Here is a 13,568-nt window from a genome sequence, read left to right as displayed (position 1 = left end):
CCCGTAGGGGCTGGCGAGGGGTCTTCAGATCCACCAAGTAGGTAGCCTTACCCTTCTTCTCCAACACCTCAAAGGGTCCTGACCAGCGATCCTGGAGGGCGCTAAGCTCTCCTGGTTCGATCACCCACACCTTCTGGCCAGGCTCCAACTCCACCGGATGAGCATTGTGGTCATACCACGCCTTCATCACAGCTTGGCTGTCTTCCAAGTTGTCAGAAGCTTGCTTCCACAACTTAGCCATTTGGCTCCGGAAGGCCAGCATGTAGCTCACCACGTCCTGGGGAAGCTTTCTGGGAGTTCTTTCCCATCCGTCTCTCACCAGGCCGAGAGGTCCACGCACAGGGTGCCCATACAAAAGCTCGAAGGGGCTGAAGCCCACTCCCTTCTGTGGCACTTCCCTGTAAGAAAACAATAGACAGGGTAGGAGGACGTCCCATTTCCTCCGCAGGCTTTCAGGCAGACTTCTGATCATGCCTTTCAAGGTTTTATTGAACCTCTCCACCAGACCATTGGTCTGGGGATGGTAAGGAGTGGTGAACCGGTAGGTCACTCCACACTCCTTCCACATGGCCCGCATATATGCTGACATGAAGTTGGTCCCCCTGTCAGACACAACTTCCTTGGGAAAACCAACTCGGGTAAAGATTCCCATCAGGGCCCTTGCCACAACAGGTGCAGTAATGGTCCTCAGAGGTATAGCCTCTGGGTACCGTGTGGCATGATCCACCAGAACCAGGATAAACCTGTGACCAGCTGTAGTAGGCGGATCTAACGGACCCACAATGTCGATGCCCACCCTTTCAAAGGGGGTGCTAACGACAGGACGTGGTTCCAGGGGAGCTTTCAGCTTCACCCCTGTTTTCCCACTGGCTTGACAAGACACACATGTCCGGCAGTAGGTGTCGGACGACACTTTCATTTGAGGCCAATAAAAGTGTGGGACAAGACGGGCAAAGGTCTTGTCTTGCCCCAGGTGTCCTGCCAAGGGGATCTCATGAGCCAATTCCAGGAGGAAGGCTCGATAACGTTGAGGGACAACCAAGGCCCGTGACGATCCGTGCATGGGTGTCTTGGGTTCACTGTAGAGGAGGCCATCCTCCCAGTAAATATTGTAGTTCCCCTCAACGTTCCCTGCTGCCTGGGCTTCGGCCTGTCGCCTCAGTCCCTCAAGGGTAGGACACTCCCTCTGGCCCTTGCAGAATTCCTCCCTGGTCGGCCCTCCCTCCACGTGCCACTCGGCCGGGATGGGTAGGTTCTCCAGTTCGGTAACATCCCCCTCCGCGGACTCCTGGTCCACCCCCTCCGGTGGCCTATCCGTCACACGGGGCGCGGATGCCGAGGCAGGCTCCTCCTGCCCTCGGTTCTTCCCTTGATCGGCAGCCGGCTTTGCCTTTGTTCCAGGCTCCCGCCTAAACGTACTCCCCCTCCGGGTAGTCGCAGACCCTGTGCTGACACAGGCCCAGTCAGGTGTACCCAGCATCTCAGCATGAGTCCGGTATTCCACCTCCTTCCAAGCATTATGCTCCATGTCATTCCCCAGCAGACAATCGACTGGCACGGCAGGGCTTACGGCAACTCGAAGCAACCCTGCAACCCCTTCCCATTCAAATGGAACCTCGGCCACCGGATAGTGGCCCATTCTGCCGTCAGCCATCGCGGCAGGGTGGAGTGGTTTGGGAATCACCTGCTCTGGAGACACCAGTTGGCTACGTACCATAGTCATACTGGCTCCTGTGTCTCTCAGAGCCTCCCCTCTTTGGCCATTGATGGTGACCCACTGCCCATACTTTGTGGTATTTGCGGGCACCTGGATCTTAGAAACCATCTCCCGTTCTCCCAGGGACACTAAAGTGACACCCACCCACTCCCTTCCCTTATCTAAAGGCATCTCCTCCCCGAGCACTACACTAGCTACTCCGGGGGCCTTTCCTCCGATGGGAGGGGGTGGTCTTTTCGGGCACTTCACATCTCCCTTATAGTGTCCGACACCACCGCACTTGAAGCAATGGACAACCCTTGGCTGCTGACTCTGGCCAGGATTAGGGTTTCTGGGTGGGTTAGCCCTAGGGGTGAATCCTGTTCCCTTCCCTTGGAAACTATTTTGGGGGCCTTTAGAGAACTCCGTTTTCTTTTCCCCTCCCTCTTTCTTCTGGGGGGCGCCCTGTCCGGTCTTTTGAGAGTCCCCTCCAGTCCCCCTTGTGGACACCCGGGTACTAGCCCAAATGTCCGCCTCCTCAGCAAGCTTCCGGGGATTGGTCAGCTTGCTATCCACCAGGTGTTGACGCAGTTTGGGGAAACATTTTTCGAGCAGGTGTTCCTTCAACATCAAATCAAACAACCCCTCGTAGTCCCTCACCTCGCTGCCTTGTATCCAACCCTCTAATGCCTTCTTTGCATAGTCCAGGAAATCCACCCAATTCTGTGTGCCCAGTTTGTGGCTACCCCGGAACTTCTGTCTATACTTCTCGGGTGTTAGTCCAAACTTCCTCACGAGCGCCACTTTCATGGTGGGGTAGTGGGTCTGCTCATCCTGCTCCAGGGCCAATAATGTATCCCTACCAGCTGGAGGCATGTATTTATACAATCCCCCTCCCCAATATTTCTCTGGAACCCCATGGACTCTTAAAGAGACCTCATAGGCCGCTAGCCACTTGGCGATATCATCTCCCGCACTATAGCTAGCTACTATGTCTTTTGGCAGATAGGGTTTGGGTTCCCTGGTGATTTCTCTGTCTTCGCTGCCACCATTAGGAACAGTGTGTGCCCCGACCCGTAGGATCTGGAGATCTATCTCCCTGAGCCTCAACTCGTGAGCCATCCTCTGTTCCTCCTTGGCTTTCTCCAGCTTCGCCAACTCCCATGTGAGCTGTCTTTTCTCCCTCCGGTCAGTTAATTCTGCTTCTAATAAGCCGTTGCTAGAGACACTGCTGCCCTTCCTTGAAAGTGTTCTGGGCCCCGCTAATAGGTTCCCCACCTCAGATTGGTACAAACCAGCCCCCTCGCTGTCAGGCTCTCCATCCTTGTCCTCCTTCTCAACCTTACTTTCTCGTCGTGCCTCCCCCCAAGCCCTCAAGCTGGTTTGGAGCTCACCCTTCTTTGCACCTTGGGGACAAAACACCCCCTCTCGCTGACAAAACTCCCTGAGTTGGGCCACAGTGTAAGTTTCCACATCCTGCAACACAAACTCCATTTTGCCCACTCAGGATAGAAGACAGTTGCTTACAGAAGCTATGCAGGGGGGTACCTTTTGTAATACCTCCTCCCACCACCAGAAGTAAATTTGGAAAAAACAAAACTCAAAATTAGGAAGTCCGCTTGGAGAAAACTCCCGGTGTAGGCCTATGGACTACCCAAAGTTATTGTCGAGTAGACGCAAGCACAGCTCTATCCCACTGCTGAACACCAATTTTATGTTGGAAACCGGGCAACCGGGTTAGCAGTCACCAGGTACCCAGCACAGTGGTAGCTTGGCTCGAGCGGTTGGGGGTCAGGCACCGTGTTAAGCGTACGTCACACCCTCACAATAACCATGCGTTCATCCGTTCCAAAAACGACACTACACCGTAAAAATCATGGAAGTCAAGTTGAAAATATATATGTCTTTATCTTATTTTCTCTTAGTTGCAGGTTTCACATCATAAATACAATACAATAGGATTTTCCTTCAAAAGAGCAGGTCAAATAAACAATGCTACTTCGGGATCTCAATAAATAAGTTCAGGTCATCATTAAGCAAAGAATAAATAGGGGTGCAATAAATATAGACGGCAAATAAATACAGTCAGACAATAAATTCAGTGCAAGAATAACTTAGTGGAAGACAATAAATAAAGCACCTTCAATAAATAAGGTAACACAATCAATGACAATTACAGATCAGATCACTTTCATGAGGTCACTTGGTTTTACTTTGCCCAAACACAGCTTATGGACATTCAGATGGCATGGGGGGGTGTCCCACCTAGATTGGTCAAGGCTGGGGCCTAAGCTGAGGCAGAACAAGGGTAATCTGAAGATCTGGCCCTCCAAACTACACAGCCCTTTTCAGAGGTCACTGTACCAGTCTCAGTTCACCCCTGGCACTCCCAGGCTGGTCCTAACACCCCTCTAACCCCTAGAATGGTCTTTTAGGGCTCCACGGGGCCTCAGACGCCCCCTCTACCACTTACTGTCCCTTCCTCGATGATCGGCTCCGCTCGGCGCCGTGTCGACGCCGTGAGGCGGCTCCGGATCGATGTCGCTGGGCGGCCTCGACTCGATGTCGCTGGGTGGTCTCGACTCGATGTCGCTGGGCGGTCTCGTCTCGATGTCGCTGGGCGGTCTCGACTCGATGTCGCTGGGCGGTCTCGACTCGATGTCGCTGGGCGGTCTCGACTCGATGTCGCTGGGCGGTCTCGACTCGATGTCGCTGGGCGGTCTCGACTCGATGTCGCTGGGCGGTCTCGACTCGATGTCGCCTTCCGGCGTCGCAGGGACACGGTCTCCCCGCTTCCGGGTGTCTCCGGAGTGCGATCTCCACTCCCGACCTCCGGCGCGCTTCACCTCAGTTTCCGGCGACTCCGGTGGGCGGACTTCACTCCCCCGTCGACGCCTCACCTCGACCTCAGGTGACTCCGTACTCGACCTCCGGGGCCTCTCCACGACCTCCGTCGGCGTCCTCACTCGACCTCAGGTGACTCCGTACTCGACCTCCGGTGCCTCTCCACGACCTCCGTCGGCGCCCTCACTCGACCTCTGGCGGCTCCGGGTACGACGTCTGCTTTCTGTCAGCGCCGCTTCTCCACCTCAGGCCCCAGGTCTCCAGGCTTCTCGACGTCAGGACTCCAGGAGGACACCGCTGAACAGGTCAGGAGCTTGCTGTTCTTCCTCTTTAAGGCCTGTTCCAAATGTTCAGTTCCTTAAGATGGTTCTTCTGGTCTTGGTCCCACACAGGGCTTTAGGCTGGGCTTGGTCAGTAGGGACTAGCATCAAGGGTGGGTTTCTGGACCCCACTCCAAGCACTGGTTTCCACCTCTGCTGCCTTACTCCGACCTCCTTCTATCTCTGTCCTCTCTCTTCTCCAGTCAGTTGCCAACTGCCACTCTGAGATGGCCTCCCAACATTCTAAACTGCCTCCCACTATCACAAGATTCCAGAATGTTCCAGGAGGTTCTAGATGTGTCACAGGTGACAATGGGTGGCCACCATTTTGTGTCTCAGGCCCTCAGACAGAAGTTCCAGGGGTAGGGAAAATGGCTCCCTGACCCTGCATCAACACTAAAAAGTCTGGTGGTTCCCAAAAAGGAAAAATTATAACAGGGTTTGAGGCAGTAGTGGGACAAAATAAATAATGATGAGATGGGACCACCCAAAGGGCTGACAGGTCTAACAGATTTCAATAATTATATAAAATAGAGAACTTCCCTGGTGCTAGGGGTTGCTTAGCCCTGACTGTGTGCTCAAAGTGAAGTAGTGAGGAATACACAAAAACAATGGATTGAATGCCTGGCTTAATCTACTGATTCTCTGCCACTGGTAATTACGCAGCCCGCATCCCGCACCATCATGAAGTAGTACCTTCAGAGGCAAGACAAGGCCAGATGTCCACCGACTTGTGCTCCTTGAAGAAGGGAGTGAATGGATAGAGGAGCCTTTCTTCAGTGCTTTCATTGAGGTGTTCAGTCCCAGGGTACACCAGCGGCGGACCATAGTTGGGTTCTGAGCAGACGGTTCCACTTCTGCTCGCGTCCGGATCTTTGGAAGATGATTCTAGGTGAGAAGAGTATGCAGTGATGATCAGGACAAAAACAATTCCCTCCACCATCATGCCTAAAGATAGCCCTAAAAATTCCTGAAATCAAGAAGTAATTAATGTGATGAGGTGAATTTGGCAATTAAGAGAACAGGGGAAGAACCAGTCCTCTGATCGGTGGAACACCTTTGCATAACTAAAAATATTATGCAGGATTTAAGCATTTCTTGGCTTTAGTTGACACAACCTTGTATTGTAGACCACCGCAAACCATCACCACAAACCACTACCACAGAAGCACCTAGTGACCCTCACGGGCTCTGTTATAATGACAGAGGCCTGAGGCAGAAACACTGAGATGGTGGGTTTCTCACTGCTGTTACCAACTGCACCCTACTTGTTACGCAGTTAACCAAAAATACCAATAGTTATTCTTTTTCTTCCCTTCCCGTCTACCAATATTCACCCCGACTACCTCTCTGCCATCAAATACTGGATGTGGCCAAGTATTAACCGGTCAAGAGTAAAACGATCTACTTTCCCTTGTTCATTTCACAAAGCAAATCACTTCACAAACTTCTTTCTCAAGAGGCTCTATTCATTTTTTCAAAAGAAAGGAAGTAGTCTCTCACCACGACAAAGACCTCTGCCTGCTCAGCACCAGCAGAATCTGTCTCACAGCACACTCACCCTCGCGCAGAGCTCTTTTCACCTTTCAGTGTTTGGTGAGCTTGCTTGACAGATTTCAATGTTAGCCTGCAGTGGCCCTGCAACTCTTTGTTTTTATGCACCACATGATTGCTTGGAACACTATTCCCTTTTTAGGTCTTAGCCTACCAGACAGTGCAGCTGTCTGGTTTGCTAAAGAAATTCAGAAAGCTTCCATGGAATGCATTCCTTCCATTGCTTACCATTGGCTTTGTGGTTTCTAACTCACATTTTCTGGCGTTTTATCTGCTGGCTTTGTTTTAAGCTGTTCAGGATGAGTTTGTTCCTTCCAAGTAGCAAAGCCTTTTCACACCAGCGCTCCTTGTATTCTTCCACGAGTGCTCCTTTCTGTAAACATCCTGTAAATATTGTTCTTATCTTGACACAGTTTCTGTGCATTCAGAGACCGAGGTCAAATGTCAGGTTCTGTTTTTAAAGGGAGCTTGGTGCTTATTTTTCTTTCTCTTACTTCAAAGTGAGAGAATTTATGTGGCAATCTGGGTGGATGCTATGCTGGGGTTAAGAAAGGGTATTTGTTTTCTAGCACACAATAATATTTAAATGCACTGTGCAAGTATTTCAGAATATATGAGAATTAGGTACACTAATGAACCACATTTTCTGTTAATGTTAATTCTGAAGTGTGTTGCAAACAAATACTTTAAATATGATCAAAACAAATCATTACACTAGGTAATGCCATTCCCACACATTATCACTAGTGAGCTGTACAGTTTTATTAGTGAAACTGTATGTCTGTGCAAATGTAATGGTCTTTTCAATTGAAAATGTGTTGTCTGTAATGGCAGTGTGCTACAACACCATGCGTACTCCACTGTACGCGACTCTTCTCTACTCTTCACTACTCCATGCCACTGCAATCTGCTCTGCACTACTCCACTTTACACCATTCCAGTGCACTCTAGTCCACTCTGCACCACTCCACTCTATGCCACTGCACTCTATGCCACTTCACTCTACGCCTCTCTACTCTACTCTGTACCATTCTACACTATGGCAGTCCACTCTGTTCCACTGCACTGTACACCACTCCAGTGTAGGCCACTCCAATCTACTCTTCACAACTCCACCCTACTCTACACCATTCTGCAACACTGCACTCTATGCCGCTGAATTCTATGATGCAACAATCTAATATATGGCACTGCATTCTACGATGCTGCATTGTATGCCACTGCACTTTACATCACTATATTCTGCAACACTCTACACCACTCTACACTACGACACCAGTCCACTCTACTCTATGCCACTCCACTCTAAGAGACTCCACTCTATACCACTCCAATACATGAAACGCTGTGCCACTCCACTCTACTCCAATCTTCACCTTTCCACTCTATGACACTCCAAACCACTCTCCTCTATACCACAAACATTTAGCCATGGCTAAAACACATTGGCAAAGCCAATAGCTCTTGCAAAGGCAAGACCTAATGGCTATGCCAATGCTTGTTACAGAACAGTTGTCAGCAAGACGTTCTGTTATCACTAGAGTGGGCTGTGCTTCCATCCAGAGGAGTATCACTCTCTCACCTCGTGCTATTAGTTATTTGGTATATCATCCCGCCTGCCAGTAAGTGCTTTGTTTGACTACATCAGTGACTATTTTACGAATGGAAATTACATTACACTGGTTGTCATATTCAATTATGTATCTCCTGTATGCATTCTACGCAAAAAGCAATCCTTTTTTGATACTTTTATACAGTTCTTAATTTGTGCCAGGGTCCTCGTCAGGAGGCCACTGCAGCTTGCACCACCCATATCCCTTGCAGCACTGCCAGTAATAGCACTAACACAACTGCTAGCCATCACACGCCTACTAGTGTGACGATTCAGACTATTCCAGACTCCCAAAACTACAGGAATGGTTTGTGCTGCAGGTATTAATCATTTTGCAGGTATTTTGAATTAATAAACAACTGTTGTTGTTCTCATCACTATATTAGACAAACAGCGTCATCACCTGGCAGATTGACATAAATGCCGGTGTCAACAATTAGGTGAGGATAAACTGTCGGCTCAAACAACCACCGTTTTTAGAGCAGCATTAGCAAAGGGCAGTTTTTAATGTGGTAAACATAATTTGCTTATGTAACACACGTAAACAGCATTTGTGAATGCCTGTGTTTACATGTGTTGACACATTGAAGCCAGACCTCCTGGCTTTGCCAATCCTTGCTTGAGAATGTGCCCTGTATCTTATAAGTCTTTCATTATCTCCTTTACAGTGCAGTTTTTGGTTTCCAACTTACTTCCATTTTGCTGGACTGGAATTTAGCAGCCGCAGAGTCACCTTTTATGCAACTGTATGCATAGTTGTTTCCTTCACTGCAGTTTTAAGAAGGAGATTCAAAACATCCACTCAAGCTAAAATCAAGTGTATATTCATGAGTGGATTGTAGTAGGTCAATATTCATTGAGTTTCTTGTCCTCACTGTGAGTGCCATTTAAACCTAATGACACCAACCTACCTTGGTGTAAATATCCACTCTTGCTCTAGGTCCAATGCAGGAAAAGGAGGGTCGATTCCATGCCAGATTTTTGTAGGATAGCCCGTTAACATACAATTAACCAAACTGAAAATAGTTTGCATGGTCAGCAATCATTCTAACCCTCTTGTATGGATCTGGCTCTCCTGCGCCTACAGTGGGCACCGCTATGCTGTGTGTCCACTCTGAAGGTTCGCATTCTGTGCTACTGGATCTCGTGGCTAGTAACTGTGTCTGCGTCTAGGTGAAGCTTCTACCATGTCTCTTTATCGGGCGCCCACAATTCAGAAAACTACACAACACCTTTTTTGTATTGACCCTTTCCTTGAAAGTGTTCCTTTTCGAGAATATCTGCGTTTATTTTTAAAGCCTTAAGCTATAATTGCAACAACAAGCCCAGAAAATTCATAATTCCAGTTACAACTCTGAAGAATTAGCCTCACTATTTTCCTGTCAGACTGACACAGCTTACCCTCTCAAGTGCATTGTTTTAATCTTCTTTTATTGTTAAGTATATTGTGGTTACTTGTTGGGAGTTAATTTGATGTAACAATAATAATAAACTACTTCACCAACAACTAAAGCAAGTAAAAGAAAAAAATAACATAAGGTCCTTTTAATTTTTACTGTGTCCTAATTTCCAGAGTCGACCAAAGTCCTAATTGAAAGCAATAGAAATTTCATAGCATGGCTCATGGCAATGTAAAAACATCTTTCTTCTGGCAGCGTGTGAAGCAATGTCTCCTGTCTTGTGAGCCTTTTTATTAGTTCTGTGAAATTAAACCCTCCCTGTCAAAGTCTGACATAATGGTAATAGTAGGCCAACAGGGTAGTCAATACACTTTAGACTATTTTTTTTTGTTCAGGAAATCAAATCCTACCAGTTCAGCCTCACAACATAACTCAAATATTTAATTATTGTATTTGTTTTGGTGGTTCACCTTTGAACCTCCCCAGCTTTTACAGCTTTTTTCTTTGCTTTCTTTAACTTGCATAAAATGTTTCAAAAGTAGGTCCGAGAGAGGTAAATGGTTCTTCTATTCGTGCTTTCTGTGCCGCTTTTAATGCCATCCTGATGAATATCTGGATATTCGAGCTGCAGCATGGCATTGCGCGCTCACGTGCAGGTTATTGTCTGCGAGAGCTGAGCACAGCTGCAGTGTGATCCTGTGCACGCGCACGCAGCTTCTTGTCTCGTGCTAGAGAGAGGCGCGTCATGATCTTCTGCTGGAAGAAGCTCTCTATGTTGTATGTGCGCTAGCGAGCTGAGGCACAACTTTGAGCAGTCATGCAGCGTGTTGTCTAAGTGCTGGCGAGAGCGGCAGCAGGACACTGTGCACTCGTATGCAATTTATTTAAGTCGATGCTTGTCCTGCCTTGTGATTCCAAGGCCCCCCAGTTTAACGTTCATTTTCAGGTGTATTATTCTTCATTTCCAGTCTTAGTTCATCTTTCTTAGTTCATCTTGCCCTTAGTGATCTACATCCCTCCACTGGTGACTCCACCTGTTTGTAATAATCAGTGTTTCCTGCTGGGTTTTTATAAATTAATCACGCAAAACAAAGAGGCTCAATTTCTCACCTTCATTTCTAAATTAATTATTGCCTTAAAAAAGCACTGGACCCAGTAGAGAAACCTGAGGGACTCAGCTATGCATCTTCTCTACTCAGACCTCCCTCTGGCGCCTTGAGTGGTTGCTTCACAGAAGGTTTGAATGTTCAGACTTAGTACAATTTCAAACCTTGGCCTCTCAATCGAAATGGTCACTTTAAGTGGCTATTCATTTCTAACCTTCTCGACAAAGAACTCTCCACGACGGAAAACATTTGGTTTGGCAACCAACGTCATCAAAAACAGTGCCCAGTCACCTACCCAGATCAGGGGGATTTTTACTGAGATGGACAGGAGACACTCACAAATATCCCTCTGGCCATTGGCCACGAGCAACTCTTCCGTCTACAATGTGACACAGTCCTCATGCAACCTGTGAACAGGAACAGGTCTCTCCACGACACGATTCTGTACTCACCAGCGTCATCCGGTGCCAATGGCTCACTTCTGTGCGCTTTGTAACTGAGCACCCTCTTACTTTTTACCAAGAAGGAACGCGGCATACCTGTAAAAAGAAAAATGCAATGAAAAGTAGTCACGCTGTATTTACATATACACCTCCCTTCCTCATTCAAACAAGCATAGGCATAGCCAATAGGTCTCGCCTTTGGGACCTTATAAGTATTTAGCTATGCAGCACAATATCCTTGGTGCAACAACATCAACTGATGCATGGCTGAACACTTATAAGGTCCCAAAGGCGAGACCTATTGGCTATGCCAATGCTCGTTTCTCCAGCTGACAAGATAGTGGGACAATTAATTGTGTTTCCAGTGGTTGGAGGGGGTGGAGTGGAAGGGCCTATTCAGCTAGATGTGGTCGAGTGTCTGTCTAATGGCCATCAAACGTGCACAACGTAAAAAACACAATTAGTGCCTTTAACATCAATGTGGTAAGGTTTATCGTCGACAGTAAACACTATTGTTTATTTCGCTCTTTTCTGCCCAGCACGGGTTTACACTGACCAAATAAGTGCAGTGCAGAGCAAACAGTACATTTTTAAGCAAGAATAATCGTGCTAATATGGTTTTACTAAGCAAAACCAAAGGGGATGATGGACGGAGCATTTGAAGAAATGCAAACACTCACACCCAGTCAACAGATCTGGGTTTAATCCATCATCATTATTTAGCTCACTCCGCCACCCCAGTTCAGACATGGCCATTTGCAAATCAGTCTGACCCTGTGCCTCATGGGAACAATCCAGCCCGAACTGCCAAGCCATGTCTTCCCTGGACCGGAAACAAGCATACTGGGACTGGTTTCGGGTTCATATCCCTCATCAGCCAGGCTATCTTGAATCCAATGGCAAAGTGAGCAAGGGACGCACGTCTGGGCATACCCTGCCAACTTAGGGCGAACAAAGCAAAACCAAAGGGGATGATAGACGGAGCATTTGAAGCAATGCAAACACTCACCCCCAGTCAACAGATCTGGGTTTAATCCATCATCATTCTTTAGCTCACTCCACCACCCCAATTCAGACATGGCCATTTGCAAATCAGTCTGCGAAACGATGCTTGTTTCCGGTCCAGGGAAGACATGGCTTGGCAGTTCGGGCTGGACTGTTCCCATGAGGCACAGGGTCAGACTGATTTGTATATGGCCATGTCTGAACTGGGGTGGTGGAGTGAGCTAAAGAATGATGGATTAAACCCAGATCAGTTGACTGGGGGTGAGTGTTTGATTTGCTCTAACGCTCCGTCCATCATCCACTTTGGTATTGCTTTGTTCGCCCTAATTTGGCAGGGTATGCCCAGAGGTGGGTCCGTTGCTCACTTTGCCACTGGATTCAAGATAGCCTGGCTGATGAGGGCTATGACCCCGAAACCGGTCCCAGGATGCTTGTTTCCGGTCCAGGGAAGTCATGGCTTGGCAGTTCGGGCTGGACTGTTCCCATGAGGCACAGGGTCAGACTGATTTGCATATGGCCATGTCTGAACTGGGGTGGTGGAGTGAGCTAAAGAATGATGATGGATTAAACCCAGATCAGTTGACTGGGGGTGAGTGTTTGATTTGCTCTAACGCTCCGTCCATCATCCCCTTTGGTATCAATTTGGTTTTACAGGCGTAACGCCTTAACATCGATTGTGGCTGGTCATTGTAACTACAAAGTAAAAACTTGTCCGCAAAAAAAAGATTTCCCTTTGCCGCATTAGAAAAAAGCTACTTTTGAGACGTTCTCCTCGTGGTTTGAGGAAAACGCACATCATCCGTAATTCAAAGGTCTGCACAGAGGAGCAAGGCAGATTTGACTTCCACAGAAACAAAACGCCGAGGTTGAGTGCGTCGACAGGCCCGCTGGCCGAAAGCAAGCCCTCCCACTGATTTCTGTAAAGCTCACTGCCATGGGCCCTTCCTCTTTCCCCATAAAACCGACGCATGACCCTTGACCTGACGACTTGTCTTTCTAGAAGCTGGAACCCGCCAACTTAAGACAAATTCATATCTGTGTTGTACATCGTTGCATAGAAACACAAACACTAATACAGTGAATTCTTTGGACCTACCTGAACTGGATTGCACCATAACTAATACAGTGTGTGTGTTTAACTGGATTGCACCATAACTGAGAGAGAGAGAGAGAGAGAGAGAGTGTGTGTGTGTGTGTGTGTGTGCGTGCGTGCGTGCGTGTGTGTATGTATGTATGTATGTGGGGGGTGGTACTGTAGGACGGGGAGGTGCGTGTTCTATTCAGCGTTTGTAATGAAGCAGATAGTGGCAGGCGGGGAAGGCGTGCTCAGTAAAGAAAACAACTGCACTCCGGTGGAAATCTACAAAGCCCTTTTGCCGAGTAGAATCATCTTACCTTGAGCCCGTAAAATGGGGATTCCATATTTGTTTAAGTATTCTAAGCAGGTGTACAGAAAAATGTTATTTTTACTAGCGAGGCAGCCTGCAAGAAATGCAGGTAAATTGCTACTAATTATGTAAAAATAAATGTAAAAAAGTTAATGGAACAATAGTAAGTTGATGCAGTGTTAAAGCAGCCAACTGGGATA

General features: G+C 47.9%; 1 protein-coding gene across 1 annotated transcript in view; it reads right to left on the bottom strand.

Moving 5' to 3' along the window:
• The window catches only part of LOC146856221 (uncharacterized), a 65,598-nt gene that overhangs the window by 32,982 nt on the left and 19,048 nt on the right, over positions 1–13,568 (bottom strand). The window contains exons 2-3 of the mRNA XM_085650712.1: positions 10,985–11,071; positions 5,557–5,748 (exon numbers count right to left, since the gene is read on the bottom strand). Of these exons, the coding sequence (XP_085506838.1) occupies positions 5,557–5,748; positions 10,985–11,069 (277 nt within the window). The 5' untranslated portion in view covers positions 11,070–11,071. The remainder of the gene's footprint in view (positions 1–5,556; positions 5,749–10,984; positions 11,072–13,568) is intronic.

This window comes from Triturus cristatus, chromosome 4_1 (genome assembly GCF_964204655.1).
Source record: "Triturus cristatus chromosome 4_1, aTriCri1.1, whole genome shotgun sequence".
Classification (NCBI taxonomy): Eukaryota; Metazoa; Chordata; class Amphibia; order Caudata; family Salamandridae; genus Triturus; species Triturus cristatus.
This window is presented reverse-complemented; position numbering and strand designations above follow the sequence as displayed.